General features: G+C 35.7%; 1 protein-coding gene across 8 annotated transcripts in view; it reads right to left on the bottom strand.

The window, feature by feature from the left end:
- Nucleotides 1-26,957, bottom strand: part of LOC138704972 (myotubularin-related protein 10-B) — a 240,583-nt gene that overhangs the window by 109,208 nt on the left and 104,418 nt on the right. For all 8 annotated transcript variants that reach the window (XM_069833461.1, XM_069833457.1, XM_069833460.1 and 5 more), the window contains one exon: nucleotides 9,552-9,713. In XM_069833461.1, coding sequence (XP_069689562.1) covers nucleotides 9,552-9,713 — 162 coding nt within the window. The remainder of the gene's footprint in view (nucleotides 1-9,551; nucleotides 9,714-26,957) is intronic.

Genomic DNA, 26,957 nt, shown 5'->3' with positions numbered 1-26,957 from the left:
TTAGTGAGAAATATCTATTACTTTGTGATTCCTGATCAGGACAAAGACTACAATCTGATAGAAGAATGTTTTCCCAAAAAGGATATTACTTTACAGATGCTGGCATCAGACAACCTAATACTACCAACCAGTGGATGTATATTTTTTTAGACAGTACAAACTCTATTGCAGAGGTCTTGTTGATTTTGTACATTTGTAAATTGACAAACTGCAGGTCACATTACATGATCAATATTTCATCATCTGCCTGAATGAAGGCGGATGATGTGTGTCATCTACAAACAACTTTCACACCAAAGTACAGACATATGTTAACATATGCGTGGCAAAGGTGCAGTTACGAAGTTAATATTTCTGTGCATCATTTGATAGTGTGATCACTGTGGCTTTTGATACTGAACTAATGCAGTGCAGATACACCGAAGACAATGTAGCATGTTCACATGTCGCCCTTGTCAAGTGTGCATACTGTTCCATTCCGTTGTGTTTTAATCACTTCATTGAAGCAAGCTCCACATTTGCACTCTGATGACGAATAAAGGAAAAATGTACCACAACATAGTATCTTCTAGTTCGGGAAATATGGACAGGTACATACTGCATGTATTAATATATACTGTTTAAAGCAAATGTCCTGTAGTTTTTTTACCAAATAATGTCTCATTTATGTCTTTTGTGGATCTGCTTGTCATAACTGTCTCTTACACAGTATTGTTTCTTCAGTGACTTGTGCTTCTCTAGTCTTTAGATTCGTTATCCTTTAAACATTGATTGTACACAACTGCGGAGTTTTACAAATAAATAACTTTGATGGGTGGCAGAACATGCTCAGCTCTGTATTTTAAATGCATTTGTACTCGGTTTTAGCCGTTTGAGCTGGGGTACTTCCCTTGCAAGTATTATTACATAAAAATATAAATAAAATACATATCTATTGAAAGCACTCACAAACTTAAAAGATGATGATGGTGATGAAGAGGAGGAGGGGGAGGAGAAAGTTGAGGGGAAGGGGAGGAGGAGGAGGAGGAGGACGAGGAAAATGTTGATTTCCAACGACCACACATTTTTAACATCTGCAAAGGAATTTTTTTTTCATCCAATGCAATTCTCTCATGACTGAGTTTCTTTATGGCATACATTTTCCTGCAGTTGCTTCTAAGAAGTAAAAAGCACAAGGGGCTAGGTCTGGGGATCAAGGTGGGCACAGATTTATGCTTATTCATAAATGCTTACTCATTTGTCAGCTTGGGAGTGGATTTATTTGGCGAACGTTCTACACAAAGTATTTAATTTTACAATAAAATATTGTATATAAACGTTATTGAAGACAAATAAGGCAATATTATGCCAATGTTTTAGGGGAAACAATTATTCACATAGATAGGGTGTTAGTTGGGAGGCCGGAGGGAAAAAGACCTTTGGGGAGGCCGAGACGTAGATGGGAGGATAATATTAAAATGGATTTGAGGGAGATGGAATATGATGGTAAAGACTGGATTAATCTTGCACAGGATAGGGATCGATGGCGAGGTTATGTGAGGGCGGCAATGAATCTGCGGATTCCTTAAAAGCCATTTGTAAGACAGAATATGATAAAAGAGACTCCCATTTAAATCTGCATTAAATGGTCCATATGAAAAAATAAATATTTCATTCAAGCCACTGATTCTTTTAATTATTAATATTTCTTCCAATGATCTTAAGAACTAGTACAAAATAAGTACAGTAAATACCTCGAATTAGGGAACTATGGGACAAAGCCAGTGTCAAATAATCCATTTTGTTGGTTAATTGGAAAATAATTTTATAGGTGAGGTATTTAAAGACATATTAGTACACTCATGAACAGGTATAGCCTCTTTGCAACTTACTGTTTCCAACACTACCTAGAATGCTAACTGGTCATCTTGAAAGCTTTCGAAACTAAGGCCATGAATGAATTATACCGCTTTTCACGGGATTTAGTTCATGGAGGGCATGCCTTCGTAGCTGCCCAAGACAACACAGCCATTCACGCTTATGCAACATTGCCTAGTTATAATGTTAGACTTGGTCACTGTCGGTGTGATAGCCGAAATATTACATGCAGACAAAATACTGCAGCCTCTGTATAGATAGACATTATTTCCTGCACATGCTGGTATAATTCCCATATTTTTTAGCCCCCCTTAATACACCTTCTAGGCCAGTTTTAATTTTAACAGTGAATGTCTTTGTTTTCATGTTTTCTTGACCCTATCATTCATAAATTAACAGCTGAGGAGAGTAGCACTTGAGACGATAAGGTTTCACAGGCATATTCCTGACATTGAGTCACATTATCTACATCAGCAGTCATTAGCACAGTGCACCCTCGGGCTAGTGTCTCTTATCCACAAATAAGAGACAGCACTATCACACATCTGTGGCTGCTAGCGGGTATGCTTTCTCCCTATCCTTCTGCACAATGGTGCATATTCAGATATACAGCTTACCTGTTACCCATTTCAGTGAATGCTGATGACCACTGACCTACATCATATACAGGGTGAGTCACTTAAAACTTGCACTGCAAATATTTCCGAAATGGAAGGTGATTTTGATGTGCGGTTTTCATAGAGTTGAATTATAGACAAGGACTCGTATTTGAGGCATTCAGAAGTCAACATGATTAACTCCTTTACCAAAGATTTTGAGATATTCAAGGTTAAAGTTGAATACATACAATTGATTCTGTGTTGTAGTCAAGAATAATATTGCATTCTGTGGGCTTTTTACTGAACTATGAAGTTAATCACTTTGACCACTGAAAATATGGTCAATTTAATACATTGCCAACTTCGAAACTCTGAAATAACCAAAAGTGGAGTTAATCATGTTGACTTCTGAACGCCTCATTTATAGCCCATACACAGATTTTAATAAGTATGAGAAAGCGTACTTTTTTACACATCATACATTTTTTAATTGGAACAATGCCTATTGACATGAAAAAAATAAGACTAGAGTAAATAATAATTATGAGAAAGTGTACTTTTTTACACAATATACTTTTTTTGATATCATTAGCAATGATGAAATTAATTAATCAGTACCCAAATCTCGAAACTTAACTATGAAGTATTCTACACAAGATCACGCTTGTATTCAAAAAGTCGACTATGTGCATTCACAGACTGAAATGATTATGTATGTGTGCCAATTCTGGTCACCTACTTAATTTGTTTGATTGCTATAGGGTGTAAAAAAATGGAAGAAGATTCCATTTTCACAAGTTTAAACAGTCGAAGTTCGCGGAAGAACATATTTAATGTGGAATTCAAGTTAAACTTTAATAATACTGAATTTCATGTATTAAATGTAAAGCTCCTGAAAATTAGAAATGATCGAACATATATACTACACCTTTCCTACAATAAGCAATTATTATTGAAAATTTAAGATCAGTACAGAGAAGATTGGAAATAATATGAAAGTTTGAATAAAATAGTACATAACTACCTAGTTTTTTTCGATTTGTTATTCTTCAATTCATTTTGCAAAATTCCGTTAGTAAAGACACTGATGCCATGTATAGCTAAGTTTTATTAACCATTATTAAATTTATCTTTAAAGTACAGTAGAAACCTGTTATACCACGCCTTGGTATAACATGGAATCGGATATACTGCGCGCATCATCATGTCCCCGTTATTTAAAAAATGTTATTTAGAAGTTCACTTTTATAGAATTTGCGGAGTCTATTCTTGGTTCCAACTTCTTTTATTCATGTTCTCTAGTCCCACATTTCCAAGTTCTTTTTCTTCCATATAGTATTTCCAATCTCTTTTGTTTCAAGAATACTGTACTGAATGTACACTGGAGGTCCCGTTATTTTTTACCTGTCCACCAGCCGTTTGATATTGTATTTTGACTTAAAACTATGTAACTTTGTAAAATGCATTCCATCCTTTCCAAGCCCACATTTCTTTTGTACATGCAATTCATTTTGCTATATTAACTTTGAATTAACCCGACATCACTTGAGAAATGCTGGGTTAAATGTGTCGTGAAAGGGGCGACTAATGCAACTGATAATGGGTGACAGAAGTTGTAATTCCAGAGCATAATATGACCATCACTTCTAGTGTGCTACAAAGAAGTTTGCAGAAAAGTGATATTGAAGACTGCATAAATGCCGAACCAAAATCTTCCTGTTGCCAATCTTTTAACTGATGAAATAGCTGCTTTCGCGAGAAAAATTGAGGAATGTGTAAGTGAACTGGTAGGCCTAGACGTATCTGATTGTGAAGACAACATTGATGAGCTGAGTGATTCTGTGCACAGGGCTGAAAGTTAACTTTAGCGATAGAAAAAATAAGTAAAGTAATAAGTTGGATGGAACATCAGCCAGATCGCAAAATGCATCTTGCCGCCATTAAGCAATGTGCTTTAAGAAAACATTCAGGGCAAGTTCGCCAAATTAAACTGAGCGACTTCTTCATAAAGAAAATATGAAAATATGTAAGTACTGTACTGTAGTTACATTCAGTTAAACAAGTTTTGTTATACTGCGGATAAGTTATAATGTGGATACAAAACATGTCTCCCCCCCCCTCCCCCTCATCTGCAGTATAATGGTATAACAATGTGTTTTGGTCAACTGAAAACAACTTTTTTCCAAAAATCCAGTCAAAAATAAGATTAGTCTCAGACGGGGTACCTTCAGTCATTGTGCCCTCTATGTTTCTGCAAAATATGACAAAACATATCCAGGATGACTCTTTGCAATTTGTGAGGTGCACTGGCCGAAACTTCATGAGAAAATTTTTTTCCACCATGAGGACTTGAACCAATGCTCATTCAGTAATGCTAGTCCTACGCATGATGCCTTAGATCACGATGCTATGCCATGGGAAAAAGTTCTTTTACCAACTTAAAATCCAATGTCGGGTAGGAGAATAGTGGAACCAAAACTAGAATCTCACAATCTTGATCGTGTGGTCAGCACACTGAAGGGCCACCAAAGAGATGTTACATGACAAGTACAAATCAAGGACAAACATTCAGTCTCATCGAATGGAAGAAATATCAACCCATGTTGGGAATCAAACCACAAATCACTTAGTTGAGAAGCGTATGGCTATCCATTAAATCATACAGCTAGACTTGTATTATTATGATATTCAACGAATATTATTTATTATCATTGCCATTATTACAGAATTATTAAACATATTCTATTATTCAATGACAGATCGAATTCCCCTTTCAGATATTCTCTTATTCCCATCATCACAGTATAGTAGTTTCTCTCTTCTTCAATTTGGGTAATTTTGATATTCAGTAGCGTGCAAATTAATCCGAACAACGTAATTACTTATGCAGAAACACTCAAGCGGGATAAAAAAAGGATCTAAGACATACCTCAGTAATCTATGTGGCCTTCCTTGTTCCTAATAACAGCTCTGAGACGATTTGGCATGGATTCCACTAATTTCCCACAAATATTCATTTCTTCATCGTGAAACCATACACCAATGAGGGCAGAAATCATCTTCTCCTTTGTAGAACAATCCATTTTTTGCATTCTTCTTTTGCAAATTGGCCACAAGTTCTCAATGGGGTTGATGTCGGGTGAGTTGCCTGGCCAGGGGAGTACCTGAATATTCTTCTTGTTGAAGAATTCTGTAGTTTTTCGAGACGTATGGCATGGTGCCAGGTCTTGTTGGAACACAACTCTGCCATCCGGAAATGATTTTTGCAGCTGGGGTACGATTCTGGTTTTCAATAAGTGAATATATTTGTCAGAATTCATCATTCCCTTGATAGGTATTAATGCTCCAGGCCCTTCATGTGTAAAACAACCCCAAAACATTACTTTAGGGGGGTATTTGGGTGTTTGTTGGAGATGAGCTGCTATTACTTTTTCGGATCCTTTCCGTACATAAGAAACACGGTGGCCATGGACCTCGAAATGAGACTCATCGGAAAAAAGTACATTCTTCCAGTCATTCACTGTCCAGTGTTGATGTAATTTTGCCCACATTAAGCATTTTTTGCACGTAACAGGGGTTAGCAGTTGCTTCTTAATAGGCTTACGAGCCCTTCGTCCAGCTTCCAAAAGCCTACGCCGCACTGTTGTGACGTGAATATTCGCCCCAGTGGTAGCCATTAACTCGCGGGTTAAGTCGACAGCAGTTAGTCTAGGATTTAATTTACTTTTCCTGACAATTAAACGATCATCTGTAGGTGAAGTCTTCCTTTTCCGGCCACAGTTTCCTTTTTTCTGGGGTGTGATGGATCCAGTCTCCCTGTATCGTTTTATCATCGACTTAAGAGTAGCCAAACTGATGTGACATTCTGCAGCAATTTGCCTCTGTGTCATAGAAGAATGCTCTGCTAATGTTATAATTTTAGACCGTTTTCGTGGAGTTGTATCCATTTGTGAAGACGACAGAATGTACACAGGATTGCAGTATTAAGTCTTCAACACAACTGAAATGCTTATAAGTACAAAACGACAGACAAAATGTCACATATTATAAAAAAAATAATAACGACAGACCTTCAACAATGGAATTACACGTACTACAGATGTCAAAGCGGTATGAGCAGCTGTGAGGCCAACAATGACAGAAAATGTAAAAATATGTCGTGTTCGGATTAATTTGCACGCTACTGTATTTAAATGTCATCATAACATTTGAAACTTTTTCAGTTTCCAAAAAATGCATTTGAAAACGACCATTTCCTTCTACCACTGAGATATACAAACCAGTAGTGGCCCACGGTTACAAAAGTTGGCAGTTCTACATGAAAAATATTTAGCAATCACATGCTGTTTATTGCATCTAAATCGAATGATGCGTGTAATTACAGCACCTTCTTGAAGTTGACTGTGCACCCGAAATTGTACTCCAACCCAGCGTTGCCAACCCTGAGGCTTGACTGGATTGCACAATTGGTTCCAGATTATCGTACTTTTGATTGGAGGATCGTACACTACATACAAAATAGGCAAATTTTGGTAATTTTACCTAGAGTCCCTTCACAGAGTTTTATTTAAACGATTTTTTTAAATTCTTACACGGAAATATTGTTCAGTCCATAAAATGATTTTTAAACACTTTGTTATCTCTTCACTTTAGAGGATCCTCAGAAGGATCCACAACAGCAGGAACAGAAGAGCCAGAACCTACATATACCCCCTTTTACAATTTGTTTAGTCAGAGTATAACCATGCTTTAAATTAAGGAATTGTTTACCATCATTTTCTAAAATTTTGTTCCTGTTCTATAAATTTAAGTTCACCAGATGTAGATTTTTTGGGAGCAGAACCTACTAGGACTACTACCACTATCTTTTGATTCCATTGCCACTATTTCATGTCAGAACCTACCACAATGATACCTGATTTCTTACTGCCCGCATCCACACCTGTGGAGTAACAGTTAGCGCGTCTGGCCGCGAAACCAGGTGGCCCGGGTTCGATTACCGGTCGGGGCAAGTTACCTGGTTGAGGTTTTTTCCGGGGTTTTCCCTCAACCCAATATGAGCAAATGTTGGGTAACTTTCGGTGCTGGACTTCGGACTCATTTCACCGGCATTATCACCTTCATCTCATTCAGACGCTAAATAACCTAAGCTGTTGATAAAGCGTCGTAAAATAACCTACTTAAATAAAAAAAAAAACTTACTGCCTGTGCATTATCATGAAACACGACTGGCAAAGCAAGTACTATAACAGGCTATTCCTAGATCCTTTGTAGGACAAAATAGCTCCATATTTTGAATATATTTACTTCCTTTTTCTGTTGTGGAGTTCTCAAAATATTATAGGCCTATTCAACTTATTAGTTATTACATGCTTACGTGGCAACAGTAATTATGTTTAGACTATTGAAAAGATTGGAGAGACCATTTCTCTGAGATATTTGAAAATAAACAAAGGAATGTTTGTTAACATCATTTTTGAATAGTCACAAGTAATGGATACTACGTGATTTCTTGTCGCTATAATAATGTTTACCAAAATCAAGCTGTCATGTCACCTGGACTTAGAGAGAGAGGCAAGCAATGTTTATAGAAATAGCACAGTCTAGTACATACAGTCATGAAGCTCAATACGTAGGGAATATGCATCCAATGACAGTTGAACTTTAGTTGCTAGGCACTAGGATCGCTATTATCACACAGGCTATTATTGCTAGTACTCAAATGCTTGGAGCATTGTATCGCGAGAAATGCAAAAAATCACCTCAAGCTTCGTGACTATATGTACTAGACTGTGAAAATTACTTCAAATGTATAAGCGAAATATACCCACAATACTGCAGAAATGTGTGTGTGTGAATGTATAAATTGTAATAATTGTTTAAAATCCTTCCTTTCTGACATTTTTACCCTCTTTATCGACAGGATCGTACATTTTGTGTACTATCTGCGGGCTGGACAGTACGATCGTACATAATACCAAATTATCGCATTTGTATGATCCGGATCACACAGTTGGCAACACTGCTCCAACCATCTGCGTGCCCTACCCACCCCATGTGCTACACCTTCCCACTTGGCACTAGTCAAGTAGTGGAGATATACCCCAAATGTTGATACCTGAATGAACAACCATCAGAAACTTTCTATCGTTCGAACGCTTTTAACTCCTACCGAATTTTGTTACGCCAACTTTTCTAGCCTACACCCGTACCGGCAGACAGAATTGTAAGACATTATCACGTCAGAGAGCTGTGAGTTCCTATAGATTTGCAATAAAGTATCGTAACTTGACTAGTTTGTGAACATGTTTGTTGCATATTGTTGTTTAGCCAACTGTCCGAAGGTCTGAACCTCATAAGTGATACAAAGAAGGCACTACTTATGAGGCAACTAGGCCAGGAGATAATGGGGTAGGATGGCCAGTTCCTATCCCCCTCCATTCCATACATCGCCGACTAGCTACATATTACACTAGTTAGACTTCAGATGCAAACAAACAATTGTTCTTCCTCTGACACATATCATCAAGTGAGATATATTGCCTGGTAATACATGTACATATGAGCCAGAAACTCAATCAGAGGGTGTTTGTTGCATTATTAAATTTAATTCTTTGGCAAAACAGCGCAAGAAATGAGCTGTAGGACACACATATAGACATTTAAACATATATATATATATATATATATATCTTTTCTGTAACTTTCCATGTTTACCACTCATTATATTAGCCCACCATTAACACAGCATAATTAATTTATGTGGTTCAATAACTGGCTGAATTTCTGTTAGGCCTATATTCCATTAAGAGTGTTTGCACCAAACTTCCTGCGTCATGTTTTGGTTGCAATAAAGAGAAATTTCCATAACCTTTCTTTCTACTGATACTTCATCTTTGATACAACGGAAGATAGGTAACAGAAGACTAGAACCATTTTATTTTAATTTAATTTGGAGAGAGAGAGGGAGGGAGTAGGGGGGAGGGAAGGGGGGGGAGAGAGAGAGAGAGAGAGAGAGAGAGAGGAATATATATTACAGAGCAAGGAAAATCTTTTCCTTCAATAAATCATCTGAATAATACAATGCATAATTACCTATCAGTAATAGTGGGATGGATATCTGCCATTCTCACAAGAGCCGCTCCCTGTGGTGAACCCCAGCACCAAATAGGAGGCCTACTTCCTCGAAAATGTCGTGCTGCATCTCCTAGCTGCCAGTCCAACACTGCTTGTGGCACAACCAACCACTGAGGTAAGCTGCACACACGAAACACTTCTATCTACTACACAATTCACAACACATAGTAAATTTATAATTTTTTCTATATTATAGCACTATACACAATCAGGGAAATTAACTAAATACATGATGGTTGAGAGTGGAAAAGGCTACGAGGGTTGTTTGAAAAGTTCATAGCCTAACAGAAATTTAACTGGGATTTTTCTAAAACAATCATCATTTCTCAACATAATCCTCTCCTGATATTCACACATTTGGCCTACTGGTGTTGCAATGCTGCTGTTATACCCTCCTTGTACAGATATTCCTTGAGGTCTGCAAAAAGAAGAAGAAAAAAAAAAAGCTGTGATAACCTCTTCATTTCCCAGCTAACAGCTAAGTGAGTTTTGAGCTTTGGGAAATGAAAGAAATCTGAGGGTGCAAGATCTGCTGAGTAGGGGAAGAAGGGGTGTGGCAACAATTCAAATCGTAGTGCGCATAGTTTAGGAAATGCGATTGCAGATGTGTGAGCAGGTGCATTGTGATGAAATAACACTTTCTTCTTGGTCATATCCGGCCTCTTTTCGCGAATTTTCCCTTTTAGTTGCAGCAGAAGATTTTAATAATATTCTCCAGTTACTAGATAGTCAATCATGATTATCTCCTTACAATAGCAGAACATGGATGCTATGACTTTCCCAGCCGAATGAACAGCTTTTATTTTCTTTGGAGGCAGAGAATCACTGTGCTTCCATTGTTTCGACTACTGTTTTGTCTCTATTATGTAGTAATGGACCCATATTTCATCAGTGGCCATAAACAGCCTAAAAAATCGGACATACTTTTCTGGAATCGAGCCAGACAATCCCTCGAAATTTGACATCAGATGTATTTTGCTCCAATGTTAACAAATGTGGAACCGATCTTGGACATGCCCAAGACATTGACTAAGATGTGGCACACTTATTCAGTTGAGATATGCATAACCTCGCTAATTTCCTGCACTTTCAGTCGACAATCATTCAACACCATATAGTGGATTTTTTCTATGATTTCTTCTCTTGTTGCTGTTACTCGATGTCCAGTGCAGGAGTCTTTTCCACACTCTCTCAATCATGTTTAAATAGTGCTGCCCATTTTTTCACAGTCAAAAACGCTGGAGCAGATTCCCTCCGTGTAGCATCTATATCTGTTTTAATTTCTGTTGGACTCATTCCCTTTTTTTTATGAAATATTTAATGGCAACAAAAAGCTCGCTATTTTCCACTTTTGCCAATCTGTTCGGCGGCGCGCTAACTTCAACACAGCAATGTTGACACATTTTCAATTCCATGTATGTGTCAGGTCACGAACTTTTCAAATGCACTTGGAATTTTCCGGTCTCTGATGTAGAGCCTGAATTTTATGTAATTACATATTCTGTTCCTATATATGTAGCAATAAGAAAAGCTAAAATAATGACAAATCACACCAAAGAGATCATTATTCCGGAGTTTTAAGTTACATATTTTGGTGCATAATAAATATTTTGGCATATACAGTGAAACCTCTTCTTACGGACACCTCCAAGATACGACACTCCTCATACACGGACAGATTTTTATGTCCCAACTGAAAAAATATAGAAATAATGATAAATTTAACTCTCGTTTATGGACACTCTCAGACACGGACACAGAGAGCTGTTTCACAGTCCTAAAGTTTGGTTTACCTCCTGACTGCGAACAGAACTTGGATTTCAAGACCTAATGTGTTACAAAAATGGAAAATTTAGTTTTGAGAACTGTACAGAAATTCCTTAACATGAAAGAAGACAATAAGGATCTCGTAGGTTACCACCAGCCCAGCTGGCTAACCCTTGTTAGCTGGAAGCGGATGGATAAACAAACTTATAAAATTTAACCTGTCTGATGGGTTCAGGTTTCCACGATTGTGAAATTGTATTCAACACATGATAGGGTTAGTAGAATTATTTTCTTCACTTCAATCAGCTGTTCTGTTTCGAGAGACATGGCACCTGAAAACGTAAAGGTTAAGTTTAAAACTGTAAATTACAGAACTGCATAACTGTAGACCTAGAATAAAATTGCATGGCACAGTACTTTATTTTCCTTTTTAGGTCTTATCTACTGTAGTTCAAAGTTGCAAAGAATTTACTGTAATACATTAGGCTCTATTTATGTAGAATTAAACTGCAGTAATACATTTCATTTAAAGCGTGAAGGGATACATAATGCATATTACAAATTTACTGTCAGATTGAGAAGCCTCCCTCCCAATAAAGACACCTCCCAGATGCAGATAGATTGTTACGTTCCTTCGATGTCCATAAATGAGAAGTTTCACTGTATTACATATTTTGAAGGATATTGTATATTTTTAAAGAATACACATTTTTTCTAGAAAAGGCATTTAACAGAGTGGATTGGAATGACAGGAAGCTGTTCAGTAATCTATATATGAAACAATGAGTCAAAGGATAGGAGATGAAATGTCTGAAGAAAGTGAAATAGGGAGAGGAGTACAACAAGGATGGCCTTTACCATCTACTCTGGTCAACATCTACTTGGAGGATTTGGTGAAGAACTGTTTTCAGAACATGGGAGGAGTAAAAAAGTAGGAGGAAGAAGAATAAACTGCATAAGATTTGATGATATGGCACTGTTAGCAGAAGAGGAGATGATACTAAGGGATATGCTACTGGAGCTAAATGACAGCTGTGAGCAGTATGGAATGAAGATAAATGCAAACAAGACGAAGACCATGGTTGTCGCAAGAAAAATTTAGAAGGTAAACTTGTGAATTCTAAATGAGGCAGTAGAGCAAGTGAACAGCTTCAAATACTTAGGATGTATTATAAGCAGTAACATGAGCTGCACCCAGGAAGACAAAAAGGAGGATAGCAATGGCAAAGGAAGCTTTTAATAGAAAAAGGAGCATCTTCTGCGGACCTCTGGAAAAAGAACTAAGGAAGAGACTAGTGAAGTGCTTTGTGTGGAGTGTGCATTATATGAGGCAGAAACATGGCCATTACGACTAGAAGCATTTGAAATGTCGATAAGGAGAAGAATGGAGCATGTGAAGTGGACAGACAGAATAAGAAATGAAGTTGTGTTGGAAAGAGTGGGTGAAGAAAGAATGATGCTGAAACTGATCAGAAACTGCCTACTGAAGGCATCACTGGAAGGAATAATAAATGGGAGAAAAGTTCGGGGCAGAAGAAGATATCAGATAGATGACATTAGATATGTGGATCATACACGGAGACTAAGAGTAAGGCAGAAAATAGGTAAAGATTGGAGAATGCTGGGTTTGCAGAACACTTATTTATTTATTTATGTATGTATGTATGTATGTATGTATGTATGTATGTATGTATGTATGTATGTACGTACGTATGTATGTATGGATGCATGTATGTACACATTTTTTCACCAATTTTCCTTCGACTTAACTCATAAGTTGTTTATAAAGCTTGTCTCTTCGTCTCTAACGCATAAAAATAATTTAATAACTGAAAATAATAACATATTCTGCCAAAAAAAAGTGGACATACTTTTGCCATGCTAACATTTTGTGTATCCCTTAAGAAGTAATGCTAAATTGGAACAAATACCAATGCGAAGAGTGGGTCATTGTATTGCTACAGCAGTGAAGGAAAGAGTGAAAATTATCCTGTGGGTATGGCCATTTGACACAAACACCCCCCAATCAGTTGTTCTGAAAGAAAACAGATCGTTGCTCTGAAAGAAAACAGTAGTTCTTTCAGTTTTCTTGAGAAGGTTATTCTGACATCAGGTGATACAGCTAGTTAGTCTACTGCTATGGCACGAATATTATCCAAGTTAAAAGATTAGATTTCAATTGACGATGCCTTTACTAGTGATGACAAAATCGTGCTGTGCAAAGTGTGTGACAAACACATTTAAAAACTGAACTTCATGTCACAAATGAAAAACGTGCTCTGTCGAAAAAACAAGTTCTTCTTACATAAATGGTGCTGGAACTTCTTTGTCTTCTACCAGTGAATTTAATAAAGATTTGTGCATGGAAATGGTTGCTGCAAACATACTGTTATATAAACATGGAGTTCCAACGTTTCAAGCACTCCTATGCAAATACTGCAACTTCAATATTCTGGATGAATCAACATCAAAAATTATTTGAACTTCTGCTACATTGACACAATGAAAACGATTAGAGCTTAACTTGGCGATTTCTATGTATGGGTCACTGTTGAAGGGACAATCAATAACCACAGAAAATATGGAAAAATATTTATTATTGATTGTGCCTCCAAACAATAATTAATTGAGGTTGAATCATATGTGCACTGTAATTTTTTATGTGTGGAAAAATACATCTAATGAAGCCGAGATTCAAGTTACACATTTTTTTATTCATTACATATTTAGCTACAAATTTTACCATTTTTAGCAACATATTTCTTAATTTCATATTACTTAAAATCCGGGCTCTATTGATCAAATAAAAAATCCTTACAGAACTATATTTAACCCTTGCAGTAAATTTCAGTGACGTCCGAAGGGCCTAATTAGTCACATTCACTCTCATCTCCACACTGGGGCAATAAAATAACAGACAAACAAGGAATACTGAACAGATGGACAAAATATATAGAAGAGCTATACAAGACAGAGAAACGTCCAGATAACTTAGCTATAGAAGATGAAAAAGCATGTTAAAGGAGCCTTTGTGTGAACACATGGAAATACCAATATAAATTTGCTAATATATAAGCTGTAGACGTACAAAAAGTTGTACCCATAATTTGATATAATTTTCAGTGTTTTGTCTTCCTTATGATGTTGTCTATTATGTTTGGGTTGTAACCATTTTCTTGTGCTATGTATTTGATTGTGTTCACTTCTTCATTGTAGTATTGTTGGCTCACGGGTATGTTGAGTAATCTGTGTACCATTGTCCTGAATGCAGCATGTTTGTGTTGTGTGGGATGATTAGATGTGTTGTGTATGTGTGTGGTGGTGGTGGTTGGTTTTCTGTATATTATGAAGGTGTGTTTGTTGTCAACTTTTGTTATGGTGATGTCTAGGAAATTTATGGAGTTATTGTTTTCAAGTTCCAGTGTGTTTTGGAGTTTTGGGTGTATTTTGTTTATGTATTAGTGTAGTTTGTGTATTTGTCGTTTGTTTCCTTTGTATAATATGAGTATGTCGTTTACATATCTGTGCTAGGAACACAAAACAAAAACTCAACAAACACAAAAACACACAAAACATAACACAAACACAAGAACACAAGAAATACATCACACTAACATACGAAAACAAAAACACACACAAGATCGCATCCTCATTCAGAAAATAGAAATAGAACATAGCATACAGAACAGAAAACACACTACAAAGACATCTCAACACACAAACAACACAAATAAATACAACCACGCAGATGTATACAAACTCACATGCAATAGTTGCGACAGTTTCTACATTGGACAGACAGGCAGATCATTCCAAACTCGATACAAAGAACACATTAAAGCAATAACCAGAGGACACAATACATCTACATATGCCGAACACATAAGGTCAATTCTACGATAGGTTGGACATTGAAGTTAAAATTAAATTTCGTGTTCAGTATATGTTCTTTATATCATTTTCTTCAGGAAAGTTCATATTTTTAGAAATTAGCAGAAAAGTTCGATTTATTTAATTCATCTTTGCTTTACATACATCCGAAGTGAATATTTTTAGTGTGTACTTTTGATCTGTCAAATTTACTTTGGCAGTTTGTTGCCAAACCATAACTTAAAATTAATAAACAAGGCTGTTCTCTGTTGTAATTCTATTAACAGAAAGAGAAGACTTTAAAATCAGTGTTAATTCACTTTAATGAATTTCAGTGAGTTTAAAAATTTGCTATTTTAAAAATAAGTGTTTTTATGTAACACCCGTCACAGAATATGCTTAAAGTTACTCTCTTGCTCTCAGTTTTTGTCCTGAAGGCACCAATTTTTGATAGCTAAGTCAAAATATGATGCCAAAAGTACAGTATGTTTTACATTTCTTTTTAACTAAAAATAACAAGTGTTTTAATGTGACGGGTGTTACAAAATTAGAGCACGGAGAACACAGGAATTCTGTATTTTGATTTATTGCAGGTAGTTCCCACAACACATTATTAAATAGGTTTCAAATGTTGGTAAATCTGAAGTTTAAGTTATCAACAGTCGTCAATACCTGTTTCCTCCAAAAGCTAACTTGTCTGCTTAAAGATTTCCCACCAAATTTACATTAAGCTGAATGTTTGTCGAAAGTTCTGATTTACTTAAAAATTATAGGCTACAAAGGTAAATGTAGGCCCACTTATATTCTATTTTAGTTAATCATAGTACTTTTCTATTCTGTAACATTATTTCTTGCTTACTTAACAAGGAATGAATTACTGAAGATATTAACCACTAGCATAACCTAAAAATAAATGTAGATTAAGCTGCTGCATTTTTAGGATACACGAAGCTGCATGTTAACCATGCAATTATTTATTTTAACGTTTTGAGATAGCTGGATACCATATATATTTAATTGCAGAATGGGGAACTCAGCAGCTGAGAGGCAACCTGAATGCCGTAGGCGAAGAAAATTAAATAAAGATAAAATTCTGTGGTGTTCGAGTAAAGGGAAATAAGTAATTTTTTATGCAGATGGAATTTTGTTCCCCAGATGAACACACAAGTTAAATTATACAAGTGAGTGTGCAAAAATGAAAAGAATACTAGCAGTTGATGTGTTTTGTATAGAAAAGTATTTTCAGTAAGAGTTCCAAGTTTAATTTTCATTTATCTCCAAACTCATTTTTATGACATCTCCATTTACCCAAACAACACAGATATGAAGACTATTTGCAGAAGGAGAGAGAGATAGAGAGGGAAAAGCTTAGGAGAACAAAGAAGCTATCAAGAAAAGAACTTACTGCTCACAGTAAGAAAACAAAACTGAAAGTTTGAAACTAAAGGGCAAGAAAAGCTGCATTAATAAACACTAGTATTTTCAGTGATTCACCTGTGTACGAAATTCCAGTCACTAGGAAAAGCTGTCCAAAAAGTAAAAATTGAGACAGCTCTGAGTATGATGCTGCTTAAGTTGTTGCATTTTGTTTTGTAATTACAGTTTTAGTAAAATTTATTAAATTCCATTGTGAGAAATATAAATTTATATTTAGTATTTGTTGAAGTGAGCATATATACTAAAAAGTAAATTTATGTTAGGAACAACAGTTTAATATCAAAAGCGAATCTGTTTTTCTAGCCACACTATTTTGATTTTATGGCTGTATTTTTTATTGTTTCTATTAAATATTTGTATTAATTTACTCTAGAGTGTCAGAAGTACAATTGTGAACCTGTCAACATCATATTTGTAATTTACTAAGTGAAAGTTAATTAAAAAAAAATTGCACACTTTGAAAACATATGTCTACCGTTGATATTAGGCTACCAGTACTCTTAAGTCTATGCAGTGAACTACAGAAAATGTATGTTCTATGATTTGAACCAAAAAAAAAAAGAACCAAATGTGAAATTTCTTCAGACAAGTAACACCCGTCACATTATTAAGTAACACCCGTCACCTAAGATTAATTAAATTGTAAGTGCAAGGCTTAATATTTTAATTACATCCATTATATCACTCGATTCCTTGAACTTTCCTCTCACTGAAAATAGGTAACACAATTAATTCAAACTGTGAACTTTACAGAGTTATCAGTTAAACTGTATCATTAATTTATGCATGTCTTTTTCATGTTACACCCGTCACATTGTTTATTTCACTTATATCACCTGACAAATAATGGTTAGAAAAAAAAACAATTAGTTGTGTCTGACAAGCACATTGGAGTATAAAAGAACAAGTAAAAATATTTTATTAATTATTGTATTCCAGTTAAATTTCGAAGAATCTCTTTCTGAAAGTAACACCCATCACAGTGGAATTGACCATAACTAATGCTAACCACACATACAATAACATAAATACAGACATGGAAATCCTACACATACAACCCAAAAACCAAAAACTCAACACTAGAACAATATGAAATATACAGACACACTAAAACACACCCTAATCAAATTCTCAACACACAGAAATTTCAGAACACACACACTATTTGACACAACTCTTCATCACACAAACGCACCCACACAACAGGCAGCGAAGTTGAGATAGCGCCAAGATCTAGTAGGCTCTGAGGATGGTGTCAAGCAACACCGAAACAGCTGTAAGCCACACATGCTCACATAATTAACACGAGTAAGATCGCCATTTAATCAATGATTTATATTCAAGTGTTAAAAGTAATGTACGAAAGATTCAACTATTACCTAGTATTATGGCTTTTGAAAATGACTTTCGACCATTATCCCATTCTTGGGCCAATGAGGAACATCGTAAGATCTGTGCATCATGCAAAGAACCTGGCCAGTGAGCACTTGCATAAAAAATTTCTAAATTTGGCCCACAAACAACCATAATATTAATTGAATGGTCACCATTCCTGTCAACAAATGCAGCCTCATTTTCAAAGGGAGTTTCCATTTTTATTAAGGATCCATCGACAATTTCAGCAACTCTTGGCAAATTGGCTGCTCTCACGAACTGTGGAATGGGGTGCACATCCGTTGTTGGCCAGCAAATCTCTTTCCCAAGTAATGAGTGTACCAACACTTCACTAACATTTCTAATGCAGCGATGGACAGCTGATTTCGATACGTCATGTGCATCCAGTGTAGAGCACATAATTTATTGTTCTTTTGAATCAAGTGCTTTATTTCTTTCTTTTTTTTTTTTTCGTGTTGTAAATCTGCTCCTATTTTGGTCCCGCACCACCTAAACAACTTTTCAAGCATGTGGTTCAGTGACATGAAACTTGGTATGTGGGGATAACCTATAGGCACCGTGCAAGCTCCTCTGGTGGCGACTGTTGTTACTAACTGTGGGACAGCAGCGATAGAGTTGTGCTTGTAGCATATGAATATACTTAACATCTCAGGATAAATGATTAGAAATATGGATGATCCTAAACAGCGGAAAGGTAATGCAAATTGCTGTGTTCTTGAGTGTAGTAATGCTTATAGGAACACACCAACTGATATTGTTTTTATTCATTCCCAAAACAGAAAACTGAAGTGGAATGACGCTAATTGTGGATCCATGCAGTATGCAGACGAAAGTAAATAAGGCTACACTGCTTGTAATCATAGTATTATTATATACTAGGCCTGACATAAAAAATAGAATGCATATAGTATTATGTTTATAAATAACCATTAAGTTAACAACAACAGGAATTTATCATTAAAATTTTAAAAAGTACATAATTACTGAGTTCTTTGCATACATATTATGTATAATATTAGCAACAATAAATAATATACTTATTTTTAAATGTATTCATATCGATATTTAATTCTTGATTTCAAGTGCTGATGGTTCACATTGGAAACGAACACCCGCAGCAAGAATTTGTGGTATTCATTTTATTGGGAACGAGATCAGAACACTCCCAAAACTAGCATACCATTCCCAGTATTTTTATAAAAGATTACAAGAAAAAGACTGCCTCATCTCAACTAGCTCCGGAAAGGTACGAAAGAGACGCATAAAGAAGAAGAAAAGATGAACATTTAAGTTTTATGGAAGGCGAATGCTCAACAAGTGTTTTTTCGAAAAATGAAGTAGCCATACAGGCAGAAGTAAATGAAACCATTCTTAGTGATTTTGTTTTTTATTTCACAATTGAATTGTGTGAATTGTCTACTCAAGTGTCCATTCCATTACATGCCGAACTGAAGTCACATAAGAAATGTTATGACAAGCGTTCAGGAACAGATGATATGTTTAATGAAATGCAAGGTTTCCGAAATTATTCTACAATAAAATAAAAGAACTACCAGACTTAATGGGAGTGACATTTGTGGTTTCGAATATATTGTTAAAATTGCTGCCAAATGAAATACAATCATACCCGTAGAATCATAAGAAAAATTTCCAATTCTATCATTTAACCCAAAAATAGCTACCATAGATAGTCGAAACGCCCAAGATGTAGACCATACATATTATTTTTGCCATTTTTATTAGTGAATTTCACATCAAAAGCTTTCGAAAAATTCTGTCCAAGAGTAGGATTAGTAAAGAAAATCGTCTACTCATATTTTCCAATTAAAATGAAAACTGGATTGTCGTATTCTGCTATGAGGGTGATGTTCAGAGTTAATCGTACAATTATAATTATAATGTATTTTTACCGCCACTTTAATGTTGTTGACATCCACAATGGTTACTGTAACTTTGGGTTTTGGCCTAGCAGAGAAAGTATTCAGAAAACAATGCCTGCAATATTGAAAAAGATAGAGTGACAATTAATTGTTCAGAAGTGGATCAGATGGTGGCCTTCAAATCTAAATGCTACCAAGGCAGATCGAGTGACACATTCATAACAACTGATTGAGGATTATTGACTTTATTAGAAGGTGGTGATGAAGTCAGGTTTTCCCGGAATAAAATATACAGTATAACGTTTTACACAAACCATCAATTGAACTGCTTCCGCATGTTGATCTTGTTGTTTATTCAACTGTCCAAAGAGAAGTCTGACCCTCATAAGTGATACCAACAAGGCACCACTTATGAGGCAACTAGGCCAGAATATCATGGGGTAGAGTGGCCAGTTCCTTTTCCCTTCCATTGCATATATCGCCGACTAGCTACAAATTACACTAATCAGACTTCAGATGCATACAAATAATATTGTTCTTCCTCTGACACATATCGTCAAGTGAGATGTACAGCCTGATGCACATATCAGCCAGAACCTCAATCAGAGGTAGTATGTTGATGATATTGTTCATTATGTGTTGTGTTTTAGAGAATTTGCAGTCGCCCATTATTCAGGAAGTGTAATTGAGACTACTTTTAGAATTAAATCGCATTAAAATACGTAATTTATAGAGACATTATACACACAAATATTACACACGTCATGACATCAAAAATAAGTATATCGATGTTTTCGTAATATGACTGTTCACCCTCATTCAATGGTCTGAAATCTGATTTAAATGCCAAACAACTTCACTGATATTTCAGGAAATTTGTAGTTACATTTTTACACTCCTCTAGCAGTATTGAACTTTCCACTGAGTCTATAAAATAATTAAAGACTGGAGATTGCTGGGTTTGCAGTGAAAGACCTGCCCTTGGGCAGAACACTATGAATCAATGAACCCATTCTTACTAATATTACAACTTTTTATCGGCAGAAAGCCACATGTAATTTCTATATCACACATGACTAGAGAATGTAGTTAATTAGGAACTGAGACACTGCGCGGCGCCACCAGTACGATTTTGAGACCCATGCACGGTGCCTATACTAAGAACTCAATAATGATATTACTGAGTTTTTTCTACTTCCGGTTTAACCGGAAGTAACTCCAACTCTCTTATTTTAAATGGAACACCCAATATATTTTTTTATTTTTGAATAGTGTTCATTAAGAGTTTTTCAAAAAGAACCCACATCTGATACTTCTGTACAAATTCAGTGTTGCTAAAAAAAAAAAACAAAAAAAAAAAACAACACACAGAAAAGTGTAGTCTAACGACTAATATAAGTAAAACGCTTCTTTTGTTTACTGTGATTTGACTGTCCTTTGTTTATATTCACTGAGTATGCGTAAAACGCTTCTTTTGTTTACTGTCATTTGATTGTCCATTGTTTATATCAATGGAAACATGTTTATTGATACAGACATCTTATTTGAGGAATTGAATTTATTTTATTTGTTTTATTAGGTTATTTTACGACGCTGTATCAACATCTAAGTTATTTAGCGTCTGAATGATATGAAGGTGACAATGCCGGTGAAATGAGTCCGGGGTCCAACACCAAAAGTTACCCAGCATTTGCTTGTATTGGGTTGAGGGAAAACCCCGGAAAAAACCTCAACCAGATAACTTGCCCCGACCGGGATTCGAACCGAGGAATTGAATCTGACATTCTAGTGTGTTAAATAATTCTGTATGATGTTGAGCGAAAGGGAAAGAATTCAAATTTTAATGATTTTTGGCTATGGAGACAGACACGATCTCATCAAGAGGCGGCGAATTTACTTAATGGTATGCATTCAGATCACAATCCATTTCCACATACAACAGTCAAAATGAACATAAGGAAATTCACTGAAACTGGAAGTGTAAAGGACTTACCAAGATCAGGTCACCCGAAAAGTGCAACTGATTATAATACTTCATTGGACATTCTCCTCCGTATGCAAGAAAATCCATAAGTATCTACTACAAATTTGGCGTTAGAATCTAATATAAGCCAAAGTCCTGAGATGAAAATCCTTACAAGCGCCAAGCAACATCCTAATAAAATGCATCTTTTGCAGGAACTTTCAGAGGACGAGGACAAAAGAATGCAGTTTTATGAATTTTATTAACGATGGAGCACATTAACAACAATCCGGCTTTTCTTAGACAAATTGTATTCTCAGATGAAGCCACATTCTGCCTGAATGGATTCGTCAACAGACACAATTGCCGATCCTGGTCAGACGTAAATCCATAATGAATGGAGGAGAACCACATGCAGTAACTTAATGTTTGGGTTGGTATGATTGGTGGCCATATTATTGGTTCTTTCTTCTTTAAAGAAACTCTAAATTCTAATAGATACTTGGATTTTCTCCAAAATCAAGTAGTACCGGCCATCGCAAACTTGTTTCCACATCCAGCCAACCATCGTCTAACTAGAGATGACATCTATTTCCAACAAAATATAGCTCCAGTTCACTATGGACAGGAAGTTCGTGAGCATTTAGACCAGGTTTTTCACAATGATGGATTGGTAGGAGATATCACATGGAGTGGCCAGCTAGATCCCCAGAGTTGTTGCCTTTCGACTTCTTTTTGTGGGGCCATTTGAAGTCAGTAGTATATCGAGAAAGATCTAAGAACTTAGAAGATCTGGAGCATCGAATAATGAAATTGGTGCAAGATATTCCTAAAGCCTCGTTAATTCATTCCTTAAATGGTTTCTATGATCGACTGACACATTGTCAAGCAGCTGAGGGCTACCAGTTTGAACACAGAATTTAGAAGGTAAGCTAGCTTTGTTTTGTTTTCGATAAGGAAGGAGTATTTTATTATTTAAATATTCGATACACTTTTCTGTTTTCTTGACTTAGCAACACTGAATTTGTACAGAAGTATCAAGTGTGGGTACTTTTTGAAAAGCTCTTAATGAACACTATTCAAAAATAAAATATATTGGGTGTTCCATTTAAAATAAGAGAGTTGGAGTTACTTCCGGTTAAACTGGAAGTAGAAAAAACTCGGTAATACCATTATTGAGTTCTTAGTATATGGTTATCCCCACATACCAAGTTCATGTTACTGAACCACATGCTTCGAAAGTTATTTAGGTGGTGCGGGACTTTAAACTAACCCTTATATTCGACTGTTGTTTTGCTAAAGCGAAATTTTTCCATGAATACAGAATCAATGAAAATATAATTTAAATTTATCCTTTCTTTTAAAAACCCCCGGCCTGCTTAGTTTCTCATAATCATAATCACTATTGCTGCTGCTACTGCTTTTAGATTTGAGTATGATTTACTTAGAATGAAGTATTTCTCTTAAAATCCACACCAATATTCTATAGCTTCAATTACAATATTGTCCACCTATTGCAATAATAAATTGTCAACTTCCTATAACATACGAAACATGAGGTGTCAGAATTTCGTGAGAAACCTACAAATATGTAGAACTGTCAACAAATGAATTGATTCTGTTTCATAAAATTAAATGTCAGAAAAGTCTTGACAAATTGCAAAATTTTGCCTGTCACAGTACAACTTTTATGAAACAGAAATCTGACAAATTATCATGACATCCTCACAAGCAGAAGGCTTTATGAAATAGAAATTTGACAATTTGTACAGTCGTCATTTGTCAAAATGACATATGTACAATTGTCAAGTTTTATGAAACAAGCCCCAGATGGCATTTTCTTTGTTCATTGGTTCTTAACTCTCACAAAGTGTACAGAGGTCGGAGTTCAAGATGTCAATTTTTTGTATATGTTGTGCTAAAAAGTAAATAGTTGTGGCCAGTTTATAATCAGAAAAGTGTTACAGCAGCTTTTCTTGGTTTGTTACAATTAAATTTCCAATTTTGTTGAACATTTTCTCATGTTTTGTCCCGGATACTTTGTTTGCAACTGTTTTCACACAGTCATACTGCCTTTTTGTTACGGGTTCTTTTTATTTCACGTTTATTGTAAGTGTTGAGTTTATGGTTTATTTTGGTTCTCTTTTTTGCACATTCATTTCCCTGCACTCCTACATAAAAAGATATCCAATGAAAAATAATGCGTTTCTTTAATCACATTAAATTGTATTAGTATCTTTCTTATTTCAATTGTGGTAACTGACCAGGGGTTTCAGTTAAATGTGACTGCTATTGCTGCTCCAGAGTCAAAACCTATCAATATTTTACTATCTATTATATTTTATGTCTATCATTCCCAAATATACTGTAGGCCTATATACTCATAGGTACTGAACATAAACAAAATTCAATCAACGGCTTAGAAGAAATCATGTATGATTGATGAAGGAAATACATGAAACTATTTTTCCATATTAGGAATGCTGAAAACGTGTACTTTTCGTGAAAATCTTGAAATAGATTTTTGCAGCATCATAATACTTTCTCGTTCTACAGTATTTTAGTAGTAGTATTTATTTATTTAACCTGGTAGAGATAAGGCCATCAGGCCTTCTCTGCCCCTCTACCAGGGGATTACAACTCTAATATGAACAATAAAATTACAATTAATATTAAATTTACAATTACAATTACAATAAAAATTAAAGTACGACAAGATTACCTGATTAATGAAAGGTAGACATTTTATCACAGAAGTTAAGAACAAAGAATATTTTTGTATTTACTGAATTACAAATTAAATCTAGAATAACAAAATTCTATAGTGATGAAATTACCGGATATTGAAATATTTTGTGATAGATTAAGAGAACTGTTTACAAGAAACCATGTCTGAATGAGTCTCAATTACTGACCAAGTGCCTAGTAAGTTTGCGTTTGAATTCAATTTTATTTCGACAGTCCCTGATGCTAGCAGGTAACAAATTCCAGAGTCTTGGTAGGGCTATTGTGAAAGAGGATGAGTATGAGGAAGTGCAATGGGATGGTATTGTTAGTATTGTTTCATGGCGAGAGCATGTGTTCAGACTGTGGTGGGAAGAAAGGTAAGTGAAGCGAGACGACAGGTACGAAGGAATAGAAGAGTTCAAGATTTTGAAGAGAAGGAGAAGTGAATGTAAATTTCTTTTCTTATCTAGTTTAAGCCAACCTATTGTTTCCAGGGATGGGGTAATATGATCATATTTACGAACATTGCTTACAAAACGTACACACAAATTATGAGCACGTTGAAGTTTCGTTTTGTTGTCACTGAGAAGGTCAGTCAGTAAAGTGTCAGCATAGTCAAAATAGGGAAATACAAGCGTCTGCACAAGGGACTTTTTTAAGCAAGAGGGAAGATGAACATTTATCCTTTTTAGCACATGGATAATAGAATATACTTTTCTGCAGGTTTCTGTGATTTGCATGTCCCAGTTGAGATTATTATCCATGTGAATGCCAAGATTTTTTACCGAAGAACTGAAAGGGATATGCACTGTACTTACTTTAACGGGGGAAATGTTGAGGTGCTTTACAGCGTTGGTTTGCCATTTGTGTTCTAATATAATTGCTTGTATCTTTCCAGGATTGATATTAAGATGGAATTTCTTTGTCCATGTCACAATTGAGTCAATGTCTTCATTCAATTTATCTATAGTGTCATTTACTCAGTCTAAGCGGGAAGAGATGTAGCATTGAAGGTCGTCAGCATACAAGTGATAGTTACAATGCCTTACAAGAGATGTAATATCATTGACATTTATTGTGAACAACAATGGTCCGAGTACCGACCCCTGTGGTATACCTGATGTTATGTTAAGCCAGGAAGAGCGTCGATTCCCGGATACAACACATTGTTGTCTTTCCCGTAAGTAGGATTCGAACCAACTCACAGCAGTCTCTGACAAATGCAGATTTCTCAATTTATGGGTGAGCAGGTCAAAATTTACAGAGTGGAAAGCTTTGCTAAGGTCAAAAAGTGTTAGTATTGTTACTTTATTAGAGTCGATTGCTTCACGAATGTCTTCGGTCACTTTAAGTAGAGCCGTGTTCGTGTTGTGTTCAGCTCTGAAACCTGACTGATACTTGTCGAATAGTTTGTGTTTGTTCATGTAGTTAGTAATTTGTCTGTGTACAATTCTTTCCAGTACTTTTGATATGGCTGGCAGGATACTTATTGGTCTATAGTCGTTCGGGTCGGTGGGAACTTTGGCTTTTGAAAGAGGAAGAACGAAAGCTTGCTTCCATATTTTAGGGAAAGTTGAAGTGATTAAGGAACTATTGAATATGTGTGCAATTGTAGGTATTACTATGTCTTGTATTTTCTGTATGAGTAATATGCTAATGTTGTCTGGCTCTTGAGCGTTCATCTTGATGCGTTGGATGGCTTTCATTACGTCAATAGGAGTGACGTCGGTAAAATAGAATTTGTCTCAAGTGGGGGGAGCTGAGTCAGACAAAACTGTGTCTTGTTTTGTTGTGTCATTTAAGGTGGAGTCCTTTACAAAGTGTTCGTTCAAGCGGTCAAGTGGGATGGGAATGTCTGCTTGTTCACTAGCCCTTCCAAGTCCAATAACCTTCAGATTTTTCCATAACTCCTATGAAAAAGTAAAATTGGATCTCAAATATCTTCATCATTCATATGTTAACAGAGAGAATAGAGCTTAAAAATTTCGACTCTTACAGTATCATTCTAACAAAGCAACAAGCTCAACAGAAAGCAAGTCATCAAAATTTTAACTCCACAAGCCAGTATTTAAAAGTCCCAGTGGTAAGCACTGAAGCGGTATTTAAGTTCCATTGTAGAATTAAATTCACATGACATCACTCTTTTATTTCTATTTTCGAAATGGTTAAACATAATATAACCACATGGTAGTAAAAACCAGACTCTCTGCAATATACTCCAAAAAACCGCATGAAAATATTTCCAATAGATTACGAACTGTGGTGGTTTTGTGTAATTGTACAGAGTGCCTACACGTGTATGTAAACTGTTACAGAGATAGCCTA

Source organism: Periplaneta americana, chromosome 8 (genome assembly GCF_040183065.1).
Source record: "Periplaneta americana isolate PAMFEO1 chromosome 8, P.americana_PAMFEO1_priV1, whole genome shotgun sequence".
NCBI classification, from domain to species: Eukaryota; Metazoa; Arthropoda; class Insecta; order Blattodea; family Blattidae; genus Periplaneta; species Periplaneta americana.
The sequence above is the reverse complement of the archived record's forward strand: the minus strand, read 5'-3'. Positions and strand labels throughout refer to the sequence as shown.